Source organism: Carcharhinus amblyrhynchos, chromosome 8, assembly GCF_965287045.1.
Source record: "Carcharhinus amblyrhynchos chromosome 8, sCarAmb.v2.hapA, whole genome shotgun sequence".
Classification (NCBI taxonomy): Eukaryota; Metazoa; Chordata; class Chondrichthyes; order Carcharhiniformes; family Carcharhinidae; genus Carcharhinus; species Carcharhinus amblyrhynchos.
Window position 1 is genome coordinate 61405850 of NC_137331.1, and position 25645 is coordinate 61431494.

The following is a 25645-nucleotide window of genomic DNA, read 5'->3' on the forward strand; positions in this document are numbered from 1 at the left end:
GTAGATTTTCCTCCACAGGCTCACTTCCCTGTCCTTTGTGTGCAGCCTGTATGGGACTGCAGACTGGTCACTAAAACATGGTGCCACTGCTGGTACTAGCTCCCACCCACCACGTGGCATTGGCTGACTATCCTGCCAACCGGACTCCCGTTGACTGCATATCAGAAGCTTGCTAATGAAATCCCACCACCAGCCCATGAGGCCTCTTGGCCCACAAATGACCCTGGACATCAGCTTATTTGGTAAAATCCAGCCCAGTGTGTGGGCAAAAGGAAACAAATTCTGCAAGAGGTGTCACGCTACAACCTCCTGAACCTTGTCTGTCCCTGTTCTGAGCATTTATGGCTAACAGATTATAAAGCGAATAAATGAGGAGTAGCAAAAAATAGGCAAGGGGAGCAATGAGGGTCATTGTGATACAAGAAAGAATCTGAAAAAGTTTTGAAAAATCCTAAATCTGTGAAAGTGACATGAGGGGAAAAAAATAAATTAACTAAACAGAGGAGATAACATTAAAGTGTTCTGAACTTATTTCCTCATTCATCTTGCCGTCTGTCCTCTTGAGCCCATCTGCCTTCACTCCAACACTGCTGAGCCTTTCTCAGCGCATGTTTTACACTGGCTTCCAGTTAATTGGCCAGCTAGTGGGAAATCCTGATTGAGGGTTCGATCACAGCCGGAAGTGTACATTGGGTAGGATTTTCCGGTCATGCCCACCCCAAGATTGGAAATTCCAGCCCAAGGTCAATGGATCTGTCAATGGTCCATCAATTTTTCCATTCCCTCCATGACAATTCCTGCGGTGGGCAGGAATGGGTGTCTATTTTCAGGCCCACCAACACATGCCCAACAAGCAAAACATCCATGTGGTATATTTTCATTTTTTTTTAATACACTACAGCTAACAAACATCTGGCCAAAACAAGAATATGACACTCCTCCTCCCAACGTGCATTTGGACATCAGACTCTGAATTGTTACTGGTTTAATTCAGAAAGACTGCACCATCACCAGTCATCGATTACACACAAGCATAGTAACCATCTTATACAGATGTGCAAAACAAGAATTAATTTATGCTTGAATGTGGGTGTCAGAGAGTCTAATTGGCTGCTTTGGATTCAGGCTATAATTTATCAATTGCAATACCTTAATTCTGTGTTAAAGTTAATTTATTAGCCACAATTAGGCTTACATTAAGACTGCAATGATGTGAAAATCCCCTAGTTGCCACACTCCAACAGGTACACTAAGTGAGAATTTAGCATGGCCAACACACCTAACCAGCACATCTTTCGGACTGTAAGAGGAAACTAGAGCACCCAGAGGAAACATACGCAGACATGAGAAGAATGTGCAAACTCTGCACAGAGAGTGACACAAGCTGGGAATCGAACCTAGGTCCCTGGTGCTGTAAGGCAGCAATGCTAACCACTGTGTCACCATGCCACCCAACAGATGAAAGTTCTTTCAAAGCACTTAGTGAGGCCTACCTCCAATTACTAGTGAATCTTAAGACCAGTTGATTTTAGATTGAATCCTGGAGGTCACATACTCCAGGCTACCACTGTGGGACCTGAAAGGTGGACGCATTCCAGGAAGGGATGGGTCATGTGCCAATTTCACTAATGAGACTGAAATACAGTCAATCTCATGGTAACTATCCTCGTGTCCTTTCCAGGCGAGAATGGGCACGAAACAATTTTCGACATTGGAAAGGGGCCGGGAGAATTGCAAACTATTTTATGCCGGGTACAAAACAGTTAGGCTCACAAGCTATTCTCCGCCATTGGTGGGATCTAATAACGGCGGAGAGGTCGGAAAATTCCCCCCACCCCTCCGTTTTAGCTCTATTCTGTCTCCATAGATACTGTGAGACTGGCTGAGATTTTCCAACATTTTGTGTTTTGGCTCTTCTATTGCTCTCTGCATGTTGGCCAATGCCTTGTTGTAGCACATTTCAGCCCAACTACTAACAGCAAAACAATCAGGGTAAATAGAAGTGTAAGAGGCGTTTGAACGTCACCTGGGTTCCGCCCACAAGTGAAGTTCCGAAACTTTCAGATGTAATGGTGTTGAAAGTGGTGGAGAAGGGCCACTAATCGGGCGTTTTCAGAATGGCTGCTGCCAACTACACTCTGACAATACTGGAGAACACGTCGGCAGAGTGTAATCCGCAGGAAGGGAAGCCGGATCCGAGTGAGGAGCAACCTTACTCTCACTCGATGCTTGGCTCCGTTGCGGAGCTCCGGCTCCGAGCGCTGAAGCAGAGCCCAGACTGGCCACTGGGGTTGGAGAATGAGTTCCTTCTCAAATTCCTCAGAGCCCGGGACTTCGACATCGAGCTAGCGCTGAAGGTGAGGCGACACAAATAGGCAGAGCAGGAGGGAGGAGGGGAAGGGGTAAGAGTGAGGAGGGGGATTGGAGGGGTTCCAGGATGCGAAATGTACAACTCCCCATCTCAGCTGTACGGAACAGCGAACAGAACATTTTGACATCTCTCTGTTTCCAGTTGTTGACATCTGCTTCGGGTGCCACAGTCCGTAGCTGGGGATAACTTTGAGCACTCTAAATAACAATACTGTTCCTGGGCAAAAATTGGGAGGGAAATTTGTTTGCCCCTTACTCCATTCAAAGAGTTTCCACAACACTGCAGCCCAAGTACTATAGATAGTGATGATGGAAGCTCCAATTTCTTTCCATGCCTGACCAGGAATCTCTCCCTTTCCAATAGCCATTGGCACACTTTGGAAGAATTGACACAAAATGCACCTTCCTTATCAGCGTTTCTGGCGCAGAAGCAGGGATACTATCCATCTGTGCCACAGCACCCATTGAGTGCCCTTTAGGAGCTGAATGTGTGTGCTGTGCAGGTTCCAATCACTTCCACAGTCCATTGAGCCTAGACACTTGGCAATGGTAAAGTTGAAATAATTTCTTTAGACAGTTAGGAACAGCACTGCTTCTCTCTGCTCCACATAAGTAACATGTGTTGCAGTGCCTGGGTCCTCTTGCCGCACAGTGATTCCCCTCGCCCTGCTCCCCGCCCCGTCGCCCGCACTGCTAGCCATATTGGCTCAATATTGACTAATCTTAATCCACCCTTGAGTGATGCATTTTGGAGGAAGCCAGATAAACATATAAGGGAGAAAAGAATAGAAGGATGTTTTGTTTGGGTTAGCTGAAGCAAGGGGGCTTTCCTGTAACAACCATTGGCGTGGAGCTGTTGGGCTGCATGACCTGTTTTTATGCTTTATGTACCATCCGACTATGGAGATATGTAATCCAACAAGCTGCCTCTACATGGCACCCTGACTCTGGTCAAGTTAGGTTAGGAAGATTAGTCATGGTAAATTTCCTCCTAGTGTTGCAACATGTGTAGTTTAGATGGATTAGCCATGGTTACTGAGATAGAACAGAGGAAAGGATCTGAGTAAAATACTCTGTCTGAGAGTTGGTGCTGACACAATGGGCTGAATGGCGTCTACTGCACTGTAGGAATTCTATTAATCCTCAAAACAGTAACTCCTGTTCACCTTGGATATGACTGACAGCCGATGCTGCCAGTGGAGTAGGCAAAAGTCAGCATCACCAGCATGGTTTATTTTTCTGGGTATATGGTTGTCTGATCTGATGTGGTTGTAATTCTGATGTTCTTCAAAGCTGGGTGAGGGTAGTAGGTACAATTTATCTCTGAATTGGCAACACTATTTAAGTATGATTAAGCAAGTTTGTTCAGTTTTTCTTGATTGGGGGAAGTATTAGGCCAGACTTCCAGTTTAATTAATAACAGATCCACAGATGTTCTTTCTTGCTGTGTAGTTTTGTGCAAGGTGGCACAGTATACCCACAGTGGAAGAAAGTTTCCAATTGACAGCTCTGATGCTCTCCAATGCTTCACCTGTTAGTTTTTAGCTCAGCATTTTTACTTAGGATGCTATTTGCTAACAGAAAATAGATGAAAATTTTCTATACAGGAAATTACACTAACCTGAACATTCCAATCAAGCAGTTTCTGTTGCAAGCTGTAAATGGCATCATGTCTGCAGCCATTTCTGCTACAGTCAAATAGCTGTGATATCTCAAACTGTGATCCGCAGCTTCTGGGAGTCTGGAGATACTTTACACTTTTCCATGGAATAATGTGATTGGGACCCATTGCTGTCATAGTGTGAATTGAGTGCAAGTTGTTGGCTGTTACTTTAGCTTCGCTCACCCAACTGGGTGGCGCAGCTAAGATTTCACACACCAAGTTAGATTTCAAGCCACAGGACTTGGTGTCCTCTCATGGTGAGACACTTGTGGGAACGCTCTGTAGTCACTCTCCAACAGGGCACAGAATTAGTACAGCCCCAGATTAAGAATTCTAAAACGGGACACAAAACTCTATAGGGTCCCCTGGAATGGTGTTCAAGGCTGGTGTTGGGAAACAATAGAAAGGAGCCACATTATCCAGGGGGCTGGATTTAGAGTTGCCAACTGTGATTAAGTGTATTCCTGGAGACTTCATCATATGACTTGCCCCCACACTCTGGCTATTAGATGACCAATATATCCATCCTGTGATGTACTGCCTTTTTACTGCCAACTGAAAAGAAAAAAGACTTATTATCCAATTGGATGATGCTTGACTGTCAGGCAAATAGCTTTTTAAATCTATTTTCAATATTTTTATATCTGGAGAAAGAGAAATGTTCAAAGAAAATGACATTAATAAAATTTTGTTAATATATCAGTAATATTTCTCCAGAGTGTCATGCAGCTATGACCTGGAGATTTATTTTCAATTTCTGGAGACTGCAGGCTAATCCCGGAGGGTTTGCATCCCAACCTGGAAAGAAGAATAAGCCAAGCTTCATTCATTAGATATGCCAGCTAGGCCTTTATCTAGGTCCAAACAAAAACCAAAATTCTGCCCACCATATAGTGTGTCGATGCTATTCCAATGCAGTCTGAACAGTAAACAGCAGAGAGGGAAGAACCGTAATACTCAGCAGATGTGCAGTCAGGAGGTGGGTGAGGAACCAATGAACGTCATCCCACTCCAAAAAGTGCAGGGAGATGTGGTGAAGTATTCAACAGGACATGTTGATATATTTATAGGGTACCTTTCAGATGAAGTGAAAATAACCATTTTCTAACCATCAGTCTAATCAGTGTTAACCTTATGGGACTGCTCTGGCAAAAAAAAGTATCCATTTAACAGGATACAAATGAACTTTGCATTCAGAAATTTAAATAGGCAAGAAGTTTATCATACTTTTATTTAAATGGGGGTGATCTGTGATGCTAATCCATTTGAGAAACAGTCCTTCAACTAAAAAGATCTGAGAAACTTGGATCTGAAGTTTTTAAAATACTTTCTTTGCTGGTATCCTTTTGAGTGATGATGTGAAGATGCAGGCATTGGACTGGGATAAACACAGTAAGAAGTCTCACAACACCAGGTTAAGGTCCAACAGGTTTATTTGGTAGTAAACGCCACTAGCTTTCGGAGTGCTGCCCTTTCGTCAGGTGAGTGGGGAGTTCTGATCACAAACAGGGCATATCAAGGCACACACAGTTTAAAGAATACTGATTAGAATGTGACTCTTTACAACTAATCAGTTAATCAAGTTTTAAAGGTGCAAACAATGTGAGTGGAGATAGCATTAAGCATAGGTTAAAGGGATGTGTATTGTCTTGGACAGGACAGTAAGTGAGATGTTGCAAGCCCAGGCAAGTCATGGGGGTTACAAATAGTGTGACATGAACCCAAGATCCCAGTTGAGGCCGTCCTCATGTGTGCGGAACTTGGCTATCATTTTCTGCTGAGCGAGTCTGCACTGTCGTATGTCATGAAAGCCGCCTCGGAGAATGTTTACCTGAAGATCAGAGGCCGAATGCCCATGACCTTTGAAGGTGTGGGGATGGCCTTGGTAAGATGTTCATCTTCATTAATGACATGTTGAAGACTCCGGAGAAGATGTTGTAGCTTCTCCATTCCAGGGAAGTACTGGACGACGAAGGGTACCCTGTCCACCGTGCCCCATGTTTGCCTTCTGAGGAGGTCGGTGTGGTTTTTCGCTGTGGCGTGTCGAAACTGTCAATCGATGAGTCGAGCACCATATCCTGTTCTTATGAGGGCATCTTTCAGCGTCAGAAGGTGTCTGTTGTGATCCTCCTCATCTGAGCAGATCGATTGACAGTTCCGATGTGCCACAGCAAAAAACCGTACCGACCTCCTCAGAAGACAAACATGGGACACGGTGGACAGAGTACCCTTTGTCGTCCAGTACTTCCCTGGAACGGAGAAGCCAAGACATTTTTTCCGGAGTCTTCAACATGTCATTGATGAAGACGAACATCTCGTCAAGGCCAACCCCACACCCCCATTTCTTGCCTTCAGACAACTGCACAACCTCAAACAGACTATTGTCCGCAGCAAACTACCCAGCCTTCAGGAGAACAGTGACCACAACACCACACAACCCTGCCACAGCAACCTCTGCAAGACGTGCCGGATCATTCTCACAGATGCCATCATCTCACGTGAGAACATCATCCACCAGGTACACGGCACATACTCTTGCAACTCGGCCAATGTTGTCTACTTGATACGCTACAGGAAAGGATGTCCTGAGGCATGGTACATTGGGGAGACCGTGCAGCTGCTATGACAACGGATGAATTAATAACACTCGACAATCATGAGGTAAGACTGTTCCCTTCCTGTTGGCGAACACTTCAGCGGTCACGGGCATTCAGCCTCCGATCTTCAGGTAAACATTCTCCAAGGTGGCCTTCACGACATACGACAGCGCAGAGTTGCTGAGCAGAGACTGAATGCCAAGTTCCGCACACATGAGGACGGCCTCAACTGGGATCTTGGGTTCATGTCACACTATCTGTAACCCCCAGACATCTCTTTAACTTACGCTTAATGCTATCTCCACTCACATTGTCTGCACCTTTAAGACTTGATTAGCCGATTAGCTGTGAAGACTTGCATTCTAATCAGTATTCTGTAATCTGTGCACACCTTTATATGCCCTGTTTGTGATCAGAACTCCCCACTCACCTGACGAAGGAGCAGCGCTCTGAAAGCGCTCTGAAAGTGTTTACTACCAAATAAACCTGTTGGACTTTAACCTAGTGTTGTGAGACTTCTTACTATCCTTCTGAGTGAGCCAGAGGATTATCCTTTGATTCCCTTCATATTTCAGCTCTGGGATGTACTGTAGTAAATAAGATTATAAATGTTGAAATAGATGGAGATTTCATCTTGGATAGAATCAAAAATTCCAGCATAGATAAGGCCAGATAACATCCAGCCAAGAATGGTTAAGGAGACGGGATAGTTGCTCAGTGAGCCCCTTACCGACATCTAGAGTCAGAATCATTCCTTTAGACTGGAAGGTAGCTTGTGTATCTCCAGTTTTCAAAAAAGCAGACAAATCAGGGCCAGAGAACTACAGGCCCATCAGTCTAATATCTATCATAAGCATGGCAGGATGCCAAGAGTTGTTTTTGCTGCTCACTAGAAGAGAGGAAGGGCCAGTAGAGATACTCAATAAGGCTTTCAAGAAAGAAGTTTAATTCAGTTTTTTAAAGAAGCTACAAGATTAGTGGATAAGGTTAATCTGTTTGACATTTTCAAAAAACCTTTGGTAATGTATCACACACTAGGTTGCCTCACAAATAGAATCTTGTGCTGCCAGTGAGAATTTGATGCACTGCATTGGGAATTGGCTCCAATTTGACAGGGATGAAGTTGTATTTCATGGTTATAGATTATCCTGGAGGTAAATTACTCCTGGTGTCCTTGAGGGATTGATATTCACTGTTTCCTGAATGACCTGGGCAGTGGAGTTGGGCTACGTTGAGCAGGTTTACAGACGATATTAGAATTTTTACAGGTGTTATATCTGTTGCCTTATGAAAGGAAGATTTAGCTGCACTGGGGAATGGGACAAACAATGAAAAATGAAAAAACAAAATACTGTGGATGCTGGAATCTAAAAAATACATAAAAAGGCTGGAAAAACTCAACATGTCAGGCAGCATCTGGGAAGAGGAAAATAGAGTTAATGGGTGGGATTTTACAGCCTCACTCATCCCAAAACTGTAAAATCCCACCTGAGGTCCATGGACCTTTCCATGTTTTGTATCTCACCCACTCCAATTCCTGTGGCAGGCGGGGTGGTAAAATTCCAACCAATGTTTTGAGTCTGTATGACTCTTCAGAGCTAAAGTGGAGTAGAAATGTGTTGGATTATATATTGTATAAGATGGGGTGGAACAGCTGGAGTGGAGTAGAAGGTCAGTGATTAGTGGCAATTAGAAGACATTGCAACAAAGATGCATCGGTCACAGGACAGAGGAAACGTTAATGGCAGAGAGAAGATTCTAGTAGTTACATAAAGGTACAATATAAGAATGTGCTAATGGGAGAATAAAGGTCAGTGCTCAGTGAAAGAACAAGTGACAGATGGCCCAGTGGGGGAGGGGAGGGGGTGTTCACTGGGACAAAAATGTTTTGACTATTAAAAAAAGGGTCAAGGTGGAGGAGAAAGATCACAGTCTAAAGTTGTTGAACTCAGTGTTGAGTCCTGAGGGCTTTAATTTGCCTAATGGAAAATTACATTTTAACTGTGGTGCATGTAACTAAGACTAAGACAAAATGCACTTATCATTGATAGGAGCAATACTGAAAGTGTTTGAGTCAATCAACTGGTTTAGCCATTCATTACCAGATCTGGGTGGGCCACAACAAAGTCTGCTAGATCAAACTGTCCACTGTTCCAGCATCGTTCTGGAATGTAAAGAAAACCTTCCTCCATCACTGGCTGTTTTCTTAAACCCTACTGTTTCCACTCTCAACTTCAACAACAAGCAAGAGGTGCTCATGGACCATTTGTCACTAAGATTGCAACCATCTGTTCAGCTGCCTCTGCTTCATCCATCCTTTCCACTAACCCACTGGACCTAATATCCCTCAATGTTTCCCCATTCTATTCTGCCCTGACAATCTCAACTTTCTGTTCTATTGGGAACATCAAAGCCATTACTGAATTTTTCCAATTCATTGGAGACTGGCTGGGAGGTGGGAGGGCTAGTAATATGGTGGGAAAGGTGTTGGAAGCAAAATCAAATATCTTCTGACTGTCATGTCATACTGCCTGCTGTGAAAATCTTGGCAGCATGGTTTCCCATTGAGCAGCCATTTGAGCTACTCAATTGACCAATTAAGCATCTCTTCCCACCCCCACAGACATTTTGCTCATGTTAGAAAGGCCCAAAGCCTAACAGGGAGACCATCAGCTAAATCCTGGCAGTCTCCCACCAGGTTCCGGGTAGGGGGTACTGATCCTCCTTGAATGACACTCTGTGGCCCGTGGAGGGGCTCCTCAGTTGCAATCCTGACTAGTGCGCCACAATTTCCCCTTCACCACCACCACCCCCCAAACTGCATGGCCTGTGTCTGGCATTGGCTTGGCCTGGGGCTGTCAAGTTGCCAACTCTCTTTTTGGGCTGCAGTTCTTGAGGATAGCAGCTGTGATGGTGATTGCTTAATCATCTGCTGCCAACAAAATGCCACCCTATGGTCCTGTCAATCGCTAGAGAATGGGTGGTTTCCGTTTTGGCTCTGATGGCAAGATTTGACCACAAAAGACAAAATTCAGCCCATTATCTTTCACGCTGCCACAAACTCTATTGATTCCACCATTCCCCGCCCCCCCCCCGTAGCTTGGCTGCTCCCCCCCCTCCCACCCCAACTTGGCTGCTGTTTTAAGCTGCATCAGGCTGTTCCCCATCTCTACCCCATTTAATTCTGTGCTGGGCTTCTGGCCACTATCTCACTATCAACAAAGTCACCGCTTCCCACATTCATGATATTGTCCACCTCAATCCTTGCATCAGCTCATTCCCTTGGTGAAGAAACATTAATTTGTGCCTTTCTTGGCTCCAGATTCAAGTATCCTAATGCTCTCCTGTCCAGTCTCCTATTTTCCAACTAAAATAAATTTAAGCTCACCCATAACTCTACTGTATCCTAATTTGCAACAAGTTACATTCTCCCATCACTGCCCTACTTCCTGAACTATGTTGGCCTTTGGTAAATTAATGCCTCAAATTTTAAAATTTGTTCTTCACATTCAAATTCCTCTGTGGCCTTGACACTTTATAGCCTCTGTGTTACCAGAGTGCATATCCAATATCCACCAGTCTCTTATTAAAGATTAAAAAAGCAAATGCTATTGTCTTTTATCTGTTCGATAAACTCTGCATGCTGGCCACCAATTCATCCCACTCTGGCTCAAGTTGAGCCACCAGACTTGGCCCCAAACTGAGATTCCAACCCTGTATACTGTCCAATCACTCTCATCCAGCTCCGTAACATCATCCACTTGCACAATGGCCTCCCACACCTTCAACTGAAATTCATCCATGACTTGATCATTTCTAGACTTAACTATTCTAAATCTCTCTTGGTCATCCTCATAGCCCCCACCGTCCCCATAAATGCAAGAAATCAGCTTGTCCAAAAGCCTGCTGTCCTGTCCTGCACCACGTCTTGTGCATGAACACCCTGTGTTGCTAACTTATATTTGGCCCCAGCTTTCTCCAACATCTCAAGTTAAAAATTCTAAACCTTGTGTTTAAATTCCACCATGGTCTTTTTCCTTTCTAGCTCTGCAAATCCATTAAGCCATTCAATCCTTTAAGCATTCTGCATTCCTCCAATATATTTTACCCTGCTTTGTCTCATCTTTGAATGCTATGCTATACGCTGGAGATCTCTCCACCTTAGTTTCCTCCTTTAAGAACTTCCTCCTGAATGCCCACCTTTTGATCCAAACATTTGGCCAGCCCTCCTACCATCTAATTTGGCTCAGCATTCAATTTTGAAACTTGCATCACTAGCACATTGACAGACACAAAAAAACTAGCCAGAGGCATAAGAGTTCAAACCAAAGTGACCTTGATAGCTACTGGCTGAATCGTGTCTATTCTAAAGTTTGGCTCCAAGTCAGACTGCATCATTTAGCATAACTATATCACAGTTTTTTTGGTGAGTCCTAGCTAATGTATATAACGTTCCTCAAAAAAATCTAGATAAATTAGTCTTTTGTTTTGTATTCTGTTGACAGGATAATGGTTTGTGGGACCAGTAACCTTCTGTGCATTCTGGCTTCTTTCTTCCTCAGAAAGCACACAACATGAATCCTCTTCAGCCATTTCTTTAAACTTCCTGCTGAAATGTTGCAAAATATTGACAATGTCTGAGCTATCTTTGACCTCTCATTTTCACATTCTTGCTACCTTTGTCTTCTGTCAACAAGTCGTACAACATTTACAACTAAATAAATATGCAATTTCTCTGGAATAGCAACGATGTGGAACAAAAGGTCAAAGTTTTGTTCATTATTAGTTCAGAGTGCGCTTTCTGAAATGGAAAAGTGTGAGGACAAAAAGGTAGGCTTGAAGCTGATCACAGTATAGTACAGTTTATTATTGGACTAGTAATCCAGAAGCCTAGTGCAATTCAGACAATTTACATCACAATAGTTTGAGAATTTGAATTTATATTAAAATCAAATCTAGAAATAAGAAAATGGTAACAGTAAAAGTGGTCATGAAGCTATGGGATTATTGAAAACCTAACTGGTTTCCTAATGTCCAATTAGGAAGGAACATTCTGGTTTACATATGACTCCAGGCCTACACCAGGGTAATTGGTTCTTGATTGTCCCTGAAGCTATTAAGCTGCATAAAAATAAGGATAGAACAGAATGGACAACTTGGCTGCACTTAATCAGGGCACAGCAAAGGCATATCTAGTTCAATTGGTTATGCAAAAAATCTCCTTACTATAATCTAAAGATTGGTACCAAAATTGGGAGAGCTGTTGCATAGACTAGTCAATCAACAGCCCGACATATTCACACTCACACAATTATATTCATCACTGTAGCCTATCAGATTTCTTTATCAACATTCCTGGGTGTGTTGTGACCCAGTTCAACATCGATCTTGGATCCCAAGAAATATCATTGCTTCAGGATGAAGACAGTCAAGGAAATTATTTTACATTTACCACCGACTGCCCTCCTTCAGCTGATAAATCAATATTCCTTCATATTTAAAGCTACTTGGAGAATGCACTGGGATAACAGAAGCATATAATTTGCAGGTCTAGTAGGGGCCCTCATTGAAAGCAGTGTGTTAGTACCACCATTGACTGAGTCCTGAAAGACTGTACCATAGCTTTCAACGAGTTATAAGCAAATAAACATGAGAGATTAACTTCTTGACCTTGTCCTCACCAGTCTACCAGTTGTACATCTCTCTGTCCTTGACACATTACTTGGAGTGACCACTGCACACTCTGGATATCCCTTTTCATGGTTTGCCTCTATGCTTGGTGAGAAAGATGTAAGAACAGAGCTAGTTGTTCAAATCACAGCAACCACAAGGTGCTGTGAGTCATCTGCAGCCGCAGAATTGTATACCAGTATCCTTCATTTATCACAATCAAGCCAACTGACAAGCCCAAATTCAATGAGGAATTTAGAAGAGTATGCCCAAAGCGTTGCTCGGCACCTTGAAAATGAGGTATCAACTTGAGAAAGCTATGACACAGGACCACATATTTTGTTGAACAACAAAAGCAGCATGTCAAATAGAATTATTCTACTACCAACTGATCAAGTCAAAGTTCTATAACTATGAAACATCCAGTTGCGAATGATGGTGAACAATAAGCAACTGAGGGAGGAACACTCTATCCCAACAGTGGCACATGAGTTAAAAAAACAGACTTAAGTGCTTTCAGCATCTTTAGCTGGAAGTGTCCAGTGGATGGAATTTCTCAACCACTTTCATTACTTTGAATGATAGAAAGGAACCGTTGAGTTCACTGGAACAAAAAAAAACTTAAATTTATATAACATCTTTTAAAACCACCAGCTATCTCAAAGCATTCACAGCCAATGAGGTACTTCTGAAGTGTAGTCACTCCTTTCTATATTCTGAAATACACGAGTGTCAAATATTGGTAGCAACTGCAGAAGATGCATTGTAATGCTACTTTGTATAACTTTTGAGAGTGCTATATTCAAAAGTGAATGAGTGAATGAGAGGCGGCACAGTGGTTAGCACTGCTTTTTCTGTCATAGTGCCAGGGATCCGGGTTCAATTCCCGGCTTGGGTCACTGTCTGTGTGAAGTTTTGCACATTCTCCCTGTGTTGCATGGGTTTCTTCCGAGTGTTCTGGTTTCTCCCACAGTCCAAAGATGTGTGAATTAGGTGGATTGGCCATGCTAAGTTGCCCCTTAGTGTCAGGGGTACTAGCTAGGGTAAATGTATGTGGTGGGATTGTGATCAGTGCAGACTCGATGGGCTGAATGGCCTCCATCTGCATTGTATGATTCTACAATATTGCACCTCTATAATATTAAGGTTACTCATGAAGGCCTGTCCTCTCAACCTTACTCTTCACTTGAGATGTGATGACCCTCAGGTTAAAATCAGATGGTGGCCTGGGTAAGATACTCTGTCAGAGAGTTGTTGCAGATTTGATCGCCTAAAATGCCTCCTTCTGCACAGTAGGGATTCTATGGTTAATGTTTTACAACTCACAATAAATTTCAAGCAGTTCCTCTTCACAATGTAAACAAAAGGCTACATTAGGTGTGACGCTATTCACTTTTTGTGCTCTTTACATAAAATTAACATACAATATTTCCCAGACTATTTTTAAAAATAGAGACAAATGTAGAAATAGTAATGCCGTAAATGCAAAACCAATAGAGAAAATGCTGAAAGCATACGACCAGTTATTCAGGATCTGCAGGGGAAAAAATAAGAACTGGAAATCATAGCCTATCCTATAGAAATGTTAAAATATTCTCTCAATATTTCCATAATGATCACATTAAATTGTAGTACGCAGAACTTGGATTGTGTTGGTTTAAATCATATTGCCAAGAGTGCTGAATGATGAGATGTGTTTAATACATACGCATGCACAAACGAATTTGCAGGCTGGATGCAGCAGAGTGCCGTCAGTGGTTTTTTATGGTTACACAGGATTATACCTGCCATTTTGTGTGGCTATCTTACATTGGCAGGAGACAATAAAAAATCTCACAACACCAGGTTAAAGTCCAACAGGTTTATTTGGAATCACAAGCTTTTGGAGCAATGTTCCTTCATCAGGCTAGTGACCAGCCTATTAGTCTATTCTCAATCATCAACAAAGTGAAAAAAGGGGTGTGAAAAGTGTTATCTAGCACCATCAATTTGGAGACCACATTGTAGTCTTGGGCCAAATATGGACACAAGACCTAAGTTTCAGAGCTGAGATAAGACTAACTGTCATTGATGTCAAGGCGACAATTGACCAAGTGTGGCACCAAGCAAACCTACTAAGAGTGAAGTCAATGTGAGAATGTCTGGTTGCCACAGTCATACCTACCGCAAATGATGATAGTAGTGATTGTTGGATGCGAGGTCCAAAACATTCCTGTAAGTGTTCCTCATGACAGTGTTGGAGACACATCTGTCTTCAATTGCTTCAACAATGATCTTTCCTCCATTATAATTTAAAGATTAGACTGGTTTGCTAATGATTGTACATTGTCCAGTGCACTCTCAGCTTCTTAGATAATTAAAGTAAAAGTAAGTATAAAGTTTATTTATTAGTCACAAGTAAAGCTTACATTAACACTGCATGAAGTTACTTTGAAATTCCCCTAGTTGTCACACTCTGGTGTCTGTTCGGGTCAGTGCACCTAACCAGCACATCTTTCAGATGATGAGAGGAAACCAGAGCACCCGGAGGAAACCCATACAGATATGGGGAGAACGTGCAAACTCCACACAGACAGTGACCCAAGCCAGGGATCGAATGCAAGCCCCTGGCATTGTGAGGCAGTAGTGTAACCATTGTGCCGTCCACAATAAAGTTGTTTTGGCACATATGCATCAAGATCTGGACAATATATAGGCTTGCAATGGATGGAAACAACATTCACACCACACAATTATCAAGTAGTGCTCAACTCTAAACAAAGAGAATCTAATCGCTTCACATAAACCAGCTCAATACTTTTCAGAACAAGCTCGCCTGTTTGTTTGGTATCTCCTCCACAATGCTGCAGCATGGCTTCAATATGTATTATCTATGGATGCATTGCAGTGACTCACAAAGGCTGTTTCAACATTACCTTCCAAATTCAAAACCTTCATGATCTAAAACAACAAGGGCAACAAATATACTTTACCTTCAAGTTCCCCTCCAAGTCACATGCCATCCTGACTTGGACATATATTGCCATTGTTTCGTCACTGCTGGGTCAAATTCTTGGAACTCCTGATCTAACAGCATTGGTGATTTTTTTCAGAGAGAAATCAAAAGTTGCATTAAGTCCTAAAGGTCTGGGGGCCAACTGGACACAGTAATAGAGCCAATTGGGAGAAACCAGTATTCCAACTCAATAAGTTCCTAATTCAATGTGTTTGGTCCCTTATTTGCATTTGCCAAGTGCTTAACATCTATTTCAAACATGGGTGAAGGACACTTCTTGTTTGCTCTTACCCAACAGGGCAGGAAGCACATTTACAGTGTGTGTGTTCTTCCTGCCTACCTTTTTGGTAGACTAAGGAGATTGAATGGTGACTTAAGAAGCAATCTAACTCCCAGGCTCCTACATCCAATAATTAAGCATCACACTGGCCGTGATAGGTTCAGCTGCAATGCTGTGTTTATTATGTAAGTGGTTCTGGCTTTATAATTCGGAATCATTCATGGATTATTCCAGTTCTGTAAAGAATTCAGTTTTGTGTAATATTTTTAAACATATTAGAATAGTTAGTGGTAAAATATATTGATCATGTCATTGCTCATTTACTTCCTCCATTCTTAGGGCAGTTCCACCATCATTTAAAAACACTTTGTCAAAGTGACTATTCATTAATCAGCTTAAAAGTGAGTGTTGCCAGGTTACTTAACCGCAGAGGAATCCTGTGTCAACTTGCTTTCTTAGTCTTGTGAAAGGTGGTATGCAGAAAACAGTTGAGAAGGCCAAAGGTATGTTAGCCTTTATCGCAAGAGGATTTGAGTGTAGGATTAGCAAAGTCTTGCTTCAATTTTACAGAACCTTGGTTAGTCCGCACATGGAGTACTATGGGCAGTTTTAGTCCCCTTATCTTGGGAAGGATACTATTGCCAGAGGAAGTGCATCTAAAGTTAACTAGACTTGTTCCTGGGACGGTGAGGCTGTCTTATGAAGAGAAGGGAAACTGGGCCTGTATTCTCTAGAGTTTCAAAGAACAAGAGGTGATCTCATCAAAACCTACAAAATACTTCGAGGCATAAGCAGGGTAGATGCAGGTAAGCTGTTTCCCCAGGTTGGACTCCAGAACCAGGGACACAATTTCAAAATAAGGTGGAAGCTATCTAGGACCAAGATGTGAAGAAATTTCTCTACTCAGAGGATTGTGAATCTTTGGAATTATCTATCCCAGAGAACTGTAGAAGCTCAGTCATTATGTATGTTTAAAGCAGAGATTGAAAAATTTCTAAATACCAATGATGTGATGAGATATGAGGACAGTGTGAGAAAAAGGAATTGAAGTGGATGATTAGCCATGATCATATTGGGTGGTGGAGCAGGCTCAACAGGCTCTGTTCCTGTGTTCCTATGTTATGCCTCAGTTAGATAGTTGCAGGTTAGAGTTAGTGCATAATCCAGGCTGACATTCCTGTGCACTTAAGAATGAATGCTACACTGACGCACCATTTCAACCATCAGATGAAACATTAAGCGGAGGTATCGTTTCTCTATTCAATTAAAGATACGTTGGGACCACTTCCAATTTGGACATGTTGGATGAAATTTCATTCTAACAATGTAGCTCCCTTTAGTGATCTGGAAGTAAACAGAACTTCCATTTGCGCAAGAATGGCTGATCGACTGCAATTTTATGACAGTCAACCAAAAAAAATACAGAGGCCAAGATCAATTAAATGATGGGTACTGACAGGAAGTTGACACATCTGCCATCAGCTTGGTGAGATTAGAGTTCTGGGTGAAGTTTTTAAAGGGCACCTGGACAGTCAGGTGGCTACAGTAGCATTGATCTGGTAGTGGTTGAAAGAGACACCAGCAGCATCATCGCGACCTGAATGTTGCTCTGTGGATAAACATCTCAAAGCAGACAACATCTGGCCCCATGGTTCAGAGATGCTTCCTAACAAGTTTTCCTCCAGGCTGCCTGGGAATGGCGGGAGGTGCTCCTCCCACCAATGGCATCAGGAGCCCCTCCCTCTGACCAAGGAAGCCTGGATTGTGATTGCAATGGAGGCCAGCAGTCATTGGTTCATTGGGTGCAATGTAGAAAAGAGCTCAAGGATTTCCTCTGCACTGCAGGGTGAGCAAAATGGTGGCAGCACATCAATAAAACTCATGTGGGCAACAAGCAACACATCTAAGCCACAGGAGGGACTTGGCAGGTGGGCAGATGAAGTGTCAGAGAGCAGCAGATGCATCACGTGTGCTGAACATAAATAGGCAATAGGTAACTGGCTCTTTATGCCATTGTGCTGCAAGTGGTACGAGAGTTGTAAGAGAATGGGAAGAGAGTGGTAAAAGAGTGGAGATGGGGTGGGGGGGGAGGAGGGGGGGTGGGATTGCAAGGGAGTGGTGTCTGGGGTGGGGGGGGGGGTGGGTGTGGAGATTGGGGTCCATTGACCTGACACTCATTCTCCCTTTCCATCTGCAGAAAAAATGGCACATTGTGTCGAGTAATGGGAATTGCCTGATGTACAGATTCTCACCAGAGGAGGTGATGGTGGAACTGATCGGAGGGCAGTGTAGCCAGATAACCATGGATGACAATGCAGATATGAGAAGAGAGTGAGGAGGTCTGGCCCTTAGTGGTGATCATGGGGGAGAAAGAGAACCTATGTCAGAGAGAGGAGGCCCAGGGACTGAGAATAAAGTCACGTGAATTCTTCTCCAATGCGGTCACCGCTTTCTGAAAGGAAGGCCAATTCCATCACCTGGCAGTCCATCTCTTGAGGACGAGGACCTGGAAGCCTCAGAGGGTACACAGTCATATGTTTCTGCTGTGCCCTCCAGCAGTGCACACACAGTCATCTGGTGGGTGTGCTTTCACAGGTAGAATCAGGTTCACATTCTGGTGAGCACATCACAGACAAGTTGGAGCTGCTGATGGAGACTGTGACAGCCTGACAGTCAGAGCATTGTTGAAGGCCAGGCTTATGCTGATCCCTGGCTGATGATGATATGGGATTGTTAATTGCAATTGGGGATAATTAAGGAAGGGCAACAAATGCTGTGCTTGTCAGTAATGCTTCTATCCTGTGAGCAAATAAAAAAAACCTTGCTCTCCCTTGATTGTACTCAGCCTTCCCTCCATCATCCTCAACCCTTCTTTCATCACCTTTGACCATCTCGTGGTCAAACTTTGACTCTCGCTCCAGCACACTCAACCCTCCTCCCATCAATCTGGACCTGCCCCAGGTGCCCCATATGCCGTCCCTTGATCACCAGTGACCTACTCTCAAACAAACTTGACCATCCCACTGTCACCCACCACCATCCCTCTGTCACCCACCACCATCCCTCTCTCAGCCATCATCTGCCTCGGCTACTCGACCTGCAAAATAAAACTTGTCAGCCTTTTCCTCTCCCCTTTTCCAACAAACTTTCCCATAAACACAAAGCAGCTCAACTCATTGCAAATCCATCATGAACATTGCCTTGCCTGCTCTATGCCAGCTTTAACTGGTTAAGGAAGCAAAAGCCTGTGTTTCCCATGTGTCTCTGATTTAATCCCAGAAGTACCATTTAATCTTGGAAATTTGTGCTTTAATCAGTTTTCATTATATGCTAAAGCATTTCAATAAAGGCCCTGCCCAATGACATCAGCACTGCCATCCCACCTCCAAGTCACTATCAGAATAATTAGATAAGGTTATACTTATACTGGGAAGTTGAAAATTTTTGTTTGATTTACCAACTCCCCTCCCCATCTCCTTTCATCCACAGTTGACTAGCATTAAGTTCCATTCATTTTCAAGGTTTGTACACGAAGAGTGATCACTTGGGCATTAGCACCATCTGGACAAGGGGACAGGAATCTGGAATTTTAAAAATGAAAAATGTTTGGCATTAAGAGTGAGAGGATTCCTACCCATTCACCCAAGTTAGAACTTCTAACGTTCTTTTCACAGCTACTGTCCAATTACCATAAATGGAGAGCTGAATGCCCTGAGATAAGTGCAGATCTGAGGCCTTTAACAATCATGGGTCTCCTGGAGGCTGGTTACCATACAGTTCTGAGGTCTCGTGATTCCAGTGGAAGCAGGGTTTTGATATATAAAATTGGTGAGTACTGCACCTTCCAAGTCTTTGCATCTATTTCATCCCCTAATTCTAGTGCTGATTTACAGAGAAGACCATTAACCTACAGATAAATAGCATAAAAATATAACGTGAATGAATATCATTGAACTATTTAAACTATTAGAATTGTGATGTAAATAAATGTATATGCGAGGAAAGTGCAAACACATCCATTTGGTGTACAGAGAAATCGGGCATGACTTTCCCGCCCTGCTATCTGGTTGAGTCATGTGACATGGTGAAAAATGTCAGCGGAAGGCCAAAAATGGGAATTACAACCGGTGTCCAGCCGGGAGAGATCTGCCTGTCCATTTTTTCTGATGTAATCAGCCTCGTGCTGGGGAATGGCATGAGGCTGATTTAAATATTTATATCCTCATGTATATCCTATATTTGGCAAGCCTGGTATGTTATCATCCAGGCTCACTTATGATCCCAACCCCACCAGTGGAGGTCCACACCAATGGGGATCACGTATGGTTCCCAAAGTGGGGACTAGGAGTGATGGCCTTGCTGGTGGGACAGAGGCCACTATGACCCCCACGGGAGTCGGGGGGCAAGGGAGGGTGCTCCTTGGACAGTGCCTGCCTGGCACTTGCAGCCTGGCACCCTGGCCCTGCCAGCCTGGCAGACCAGCAGTCCCACAGGGCACCAGGCAGTGTCAAGGGGGCAGATAGGGTAGAGCCAGACTAGGAGGGAAGATAGGAAGGGAGGGAAACTCTGCATTGAGTGGGGTGGGGGGGTGCTGGCTAGTGGTGGGGCTGCCAATTGGAGACCGGGGTCATCGGGGGAGTTAAGATGACAATGGGTTGGTGCCAGTGATGTTAGGAGAGGCTGTTGAGGTTGGTGACTGGGGGAGGAAATCGGGTCCAACGATGACCTGGAAGGGGCGGGGGTGGGGGTGGTGGTGGTTGGTGTGTGTGGGGGGGCAGTTAATTTGGAGCCAGTGATCGAGAGGCAGGCAATTACAAGGGAGACATGTCAACTGATCACCCATTATACTGGCAATCAGGCGGGGTGGATGGGGGGTATTGGTGCATGAGCAATGGCCTGCTCAGCAGTCTGGTGCCAGCCTCTCAACAGTAATTAGGCTCTGTGAATTGCCTAATGGATTCTGTGTTGCACAGAGTGCCATAAATTAATTTAACTAAGCTCACCCAAAAAACAGGTTGGAAAACCTCTCATATTCGTGCCCATTTGGGCACTTTGAATTTTTTTGAGATAAAAGCGTAATTGACCAAACCTTATTGAACTTTCTGAATAAAGTTGAGGCTAATGATGTAACATAGAAGCATAGAAGATAGAAGCACGAGGTATCATTTGGCCCTTTGAGCCTGCTCCACCATTCATTATAAGAACATAAGAACATAAGAAATAGGAGCAGGAGTAGGCCATCTAGCCCTTTGAGCCTGCCCCGCCATTCAATAAGATCATGGCTGATCTGTCGTGGCTCAGTTCCACCTTCCCGCCCTCTCCCCATAACCCTTAATCCCCTCTCTTATCAAAAACCCATCAACCCGCGTCTTAAAATTATTTAGCGAGGCAGCCTCCACCACTTCAACGGGCAGAGAATTCCAGAGATTCACCACCCTTTGAGTGAAGAAGTTCCTCCTCAACTCCGTTCTAAACCGCCCCCCCTTTATCTTGAGGCTGTGCCCCCTAGTCCTGCTGTCCTTTCTGAGCGGGAAGAGTCTCTCCACCTCTATCCTATCCATCCCATTCATCATCTTATACGTCTCAATGAGATCTATGGCTGATTATCCAGCACAATAGCCTAATCCTGCTTTTTCCCTATAACCTTTGATCCCATTTGCCCCAAGGGCTATATCCAGCCGCCTCTTGAATACATTGAATGTTTTGGCATCAACTACTTCTTGTGGTAATGAATTCTGCAGGCTCACAACTCTTTGGGTGAAGAAATGTCTCCTCATCTCCATCCTAAATGGTCTACCCTGAATCCTCAGAGTGTGACCTCTGGTTCTGAACTCTCCCACCATCAGGAACATCCTCCCTGTATCTATCCTGCCTAGACCTGTTAGAATTTTATAATTCTCTATAAGATCCCTCCTCATTCGTCTGAACTCCAACGAAAATAATCCCAACGTAGTCAATCTCTCCTCATACACCACACCTGCCATCCCCGGAATCAGCCTGGTAAACCTTCACTGCATTCCCTCGAGAACACTGTTCTTCAGAAAAGGAGACCAAAACGGCACACAATATTCTAGGTGTGTAGCATAATTGTATAGTTGCAACAATATATATCTGGTCCTGTGGTTGAAATCTCTTGCAATGAATGCCAACATGCCATTTGCCTTCTTTACCACTTGCTGCATTTTCAGTAACTCGTGTGCAAAGACACCCAGATCCTGCTGCACACTCCCCTCTCCCAATTTACAGCCATTTAGGTTGTAATCTGCCTTCTTGTTTTTGCTTCCTAAGTGAATAACCTCACACATCATCTTGAAGACATTGGGTGAGGTCATCATAATAATGTTACAAAATAGTAGGATAAGCAGTGTCACAAAAAAACCACTTCTCCAGTGCTATTTCCAAGTCAAGCTAGTAATATAGCTCAAAAAGGTGTTTGGAAAATTCCAATTTCTATTTCTGATACCAGAGGGATATTTTGATACTACTACTTGGCAGTCATGCCTTTGATGCGACTATGTTTTAGTGCATTAGAAATGAACTCTTTCCACAAATACTGGCTGAAATTCTCCCATCCCTCCTGCTGTGGGAATCATAGCAAGTGAGACAGAAAATTCGATGGACCATTCAAAGATCCGTTGAGCTCAGATGGGAATTCCTGTTGTTGGGGCGTGCGTGGTTGGAGAATCCTGCCCACTAATTTAAATAGATGAAAGATGGGAAACAGGAATTAACTGTAAGAATGGAAAAAATATGTGATACAAAGCCTTTTGAGTTGTCCTGTGGATGCTGATAAATACTACCAGCTGATTCTTCTTGCTGCAATCCTTGCCAAACTAATAACATGTATGAGTGAATTTCCTTGGTTCTGGCTAATTGTGCAAATTACCTTACAATTAAAACAATGGATTTGCTTCAAGTTTCATCCCTTATTTTAAGATTTACAGGCAACTCATTCATTAAATCAGAACTTCAGCATACAATGTTGATATATTCCTAATAGGATAGGATCCCATGGACCTTGGGCTCTTTCCTAGACTTTGTGATGGAACTTCAATTCTTTCATAGAGATTTTTGTGGGAAAATATAGAAATATAACATTTCTTATTGACCATTGATTAATTATGTATCCTTCAAATACAGGGCAATTGGGGTACTTTCATCTAGTACATTCACCTGTTGCGAATTGGTGAATATTATATAAGGTAAGTTACCCAGGCAAAATGGTTAACAACACCAATTCAACATACCTTCTTGCCCACATGTTTGTATAAAATAGAAACTTGATCAAGTTTCTCCTTTGTAGATTACATGATTATATAAAGAGCCAATAATGATATGACCAAGTTTTAGCAAGTACACTATACTAAAACAAGTCTAATCCAGCTCACATCTCTCTGGGATGAGGGAGGAATGTATTGCTAATCTATTGATCCCTTACTGAATCTAATTGAATGGAACAGGAGCTGGGATAGGCAGATTCTCAGCTCAATCATCATTCTTCTCTGGTATCTGACTTCAATCACAAATGAGAATCATTTGAGGAATTTGTAGTCCATTGAAGGAATTTTAATGTCCAAATCAAAGTTCCACCAGTATCTTTAACTCTGACAACCAATATATCTTCTTCAACCTTGATGTGGAGGTGCCTGTGTTGAACCGTGGTAGGCACAGTAAGAAGTCTCACAACACCAGGTTAAATTCCAACAGGTTTATTTGGTAGCATGAGCTTTCGGAGTGCTGCCCCTTCATCAGGTGAGTGGAGATTTGGGTTCACAAATAGGGCATATATAGAAATAGACTCAATTGCAAGATAATGGTTGGAACGCAAGTCTTAATAGGTAATCAGCTCTTTACAGGTACAAACAATGCAAGTGGAGAGGGTTAAGCACAGGTTAAAGAGATGTGAATTGTCTCAAGCCAGGACAGTTAGTAAGATTTTGAAAGCTCAGGCAAATCGTGGGGTTAGAGGTAGCGTGACATGAACACAAGATCCCAGCTGAGACCATCCTTGTGTACGGAACTTAGCTATCAGTTTCTGCTCAGCAATTTTGTGTTGTCGTGTGACTTGAAGGCTGCTTTGGAGAACGCTTACCCGAAAATGCCCTTGATTACTGAAGTGTCCCCCGATGGGAATAGATGATTGTCGAGCAGTGTCCATTCATCCATTCTCATAGAGTGTGCATGATCTCGCCGATGTACCATGCCTCGGGACATCCTTTCTTCCAGTGTTTCAGGTAGACAATGTTGGCTTCTTCAACCTTTACATCCTGCTGTTGTAGCAGGTAGAAACGTTGCTTGGTGGAATTAATATCTTGCACCAACTTTGTCAGATGCCTCGGCAATGGGGGAATTAATATATGCAAATATAGAATGATAGAATCTCTACAGTGCAGAAGGAGGCAATCTGGATGGGACCACAATCCCATCCAGACCCTATCCCTGTAACCCCACATATCTACTTTGCTATGCTCCTTGACACTAAGGTGCAATTTTTCATGGCCAATCAACCTAATCCGCACCTGGACTGTGGGAGGAAACTAAAATACCCGGAGGCAACCCATGCAGACACGGAGAAAAAGTGCAAAATCCACACAGACAGTGACCCGAGGCCAAAATTGAATCTGGATTCTTAGCACTATGAGGCAGCAGTGCTAACCACTGTGCCACTATTGGCATATTTGGATGGATGTTCCTTCATATTATCCTTAACAGTGATGTCTAACTACTGATGATAGTACAGGTTATATAATAGTTCTGATTTTCTTTGAATTCTGCTTGCTCTATTACTTCCTGCAAGGTCTGGTCTTATGTTTGCACCAAGTTGGTAATCCCATATCAGTTACATTCATCATTGTTGGCTGTATTTCATGGTGTACTTTGTGGTATAAATATTTCATGTATGTGAATGGTGACTGGTCTGTTGCTAGGGCCTGGCCTGTGCTTGGAGCACTTTAATGTCTTTCGTTAACTGTTCTTGATATATTAGCAGGAGATGGTTTAAACTCAGTTCAACCGTTTCAAAGCACCGAAACAAACATAATCAGAAACATCAACATTGGCATTTTATGATCTGAGGGAGACAACTTCCATGGAAATAAAGAACTCAATGAAATGTCTGGGGGGATGAGGGGGGGGGGGGAGCGCGGCGGCGACATGCACACTAGCAGAGAGCTACCCATCAAATTACTCCAACGTTGAGTAGATAACGTGTCTGAAATCATGAATTTTCATACCTATGTATTTGTCAACAGCTTTGTGGTAGAGACCAGACTGCAAAACACTGGAGATGATTTGGCAAAAACCATCAACCAGTGCACTGCCACGATTGCAGTGTCTCTTGATGAAGATCCAAGGCTTTGACTGTGAGATTAGGTACAGACCAGGTAACTTGATTATCACATTGGATACATTCAGCAGATTGTCTAACCCAGTGAAAACAGAAGATAAATCAGCTAACTTAATTGACATTGAACTCCATATACCAGACATTGATCCAATATATTTTGCACACTGCAAATGCCAGCAGCTACAAGAAGAAACAATGAAAGATTTTACATTACAGAAACTGTGGAAAACTATCATTGAAGGATGGTCTGATTCAATTCAGCATATGAACACGTGAGAATTTTAATCTTAGCAGCATGAGCTAGTCATTTCTCTGGGAGTCATTTTTAAAGGCAGACAGTCTATCATACTGGATTTGCAGCCTGATATTCTTCAACAACTTCATCATTCACACCATGGACATGGATCGAGTAAAAGACTCGAAAACAATCTCTCACTTGGATATGAACAATGACATTGCAGTCATCTCCAAGAAGTGCAAGGCATGTCAAGAACATGCAACAAGTCAACACAAAGCACCATTGATACCACATGATGTTTCTACTCATCTTGGTCCAAAATCACATCCAACCTTTTTCATGTGTAGGGCATTGATTTTGTCGTTACGATTGACAAATTTACTAAATACCCCATTTTTGGCAAATGCACAATATTCAGGCACAACTGTCATCCATATTCTAAGTGCTATTTTCTTTTCATTTTGTGTACCTAAAAAGGGGCACAAA

The 25645-nt window shown here is 43.1% G+C and overlaps 1 protein-coding gene across 1 annotated transcript in view; it reads left to right on the forward strand.

The window, feature by feature from the left end:
• The first annotated feature begins 2039 nt into the window (after positions 1–2039).
• The window catches only part of ttpa (tocopherol (alpha) transfer protein), a 28350-nt gene continuing 4744 nt past the window's right edge, over positions 2040–25645 (forward strand). Inside the window, exons 1-2 of the mRNA XM_080194899.1 lie at positions 2040–2357; positions 19250–19403. Of these exons, the coding sequence (XP_080051025.1) occupies positions 2118–2357; positions 19250–19403 (394 nt within the window). The 5' untranslated portion in view covers positions 2040–2117. The remainder of the gene's footprint in view (positions 2358–19249; positions 19404–25645) is intronic.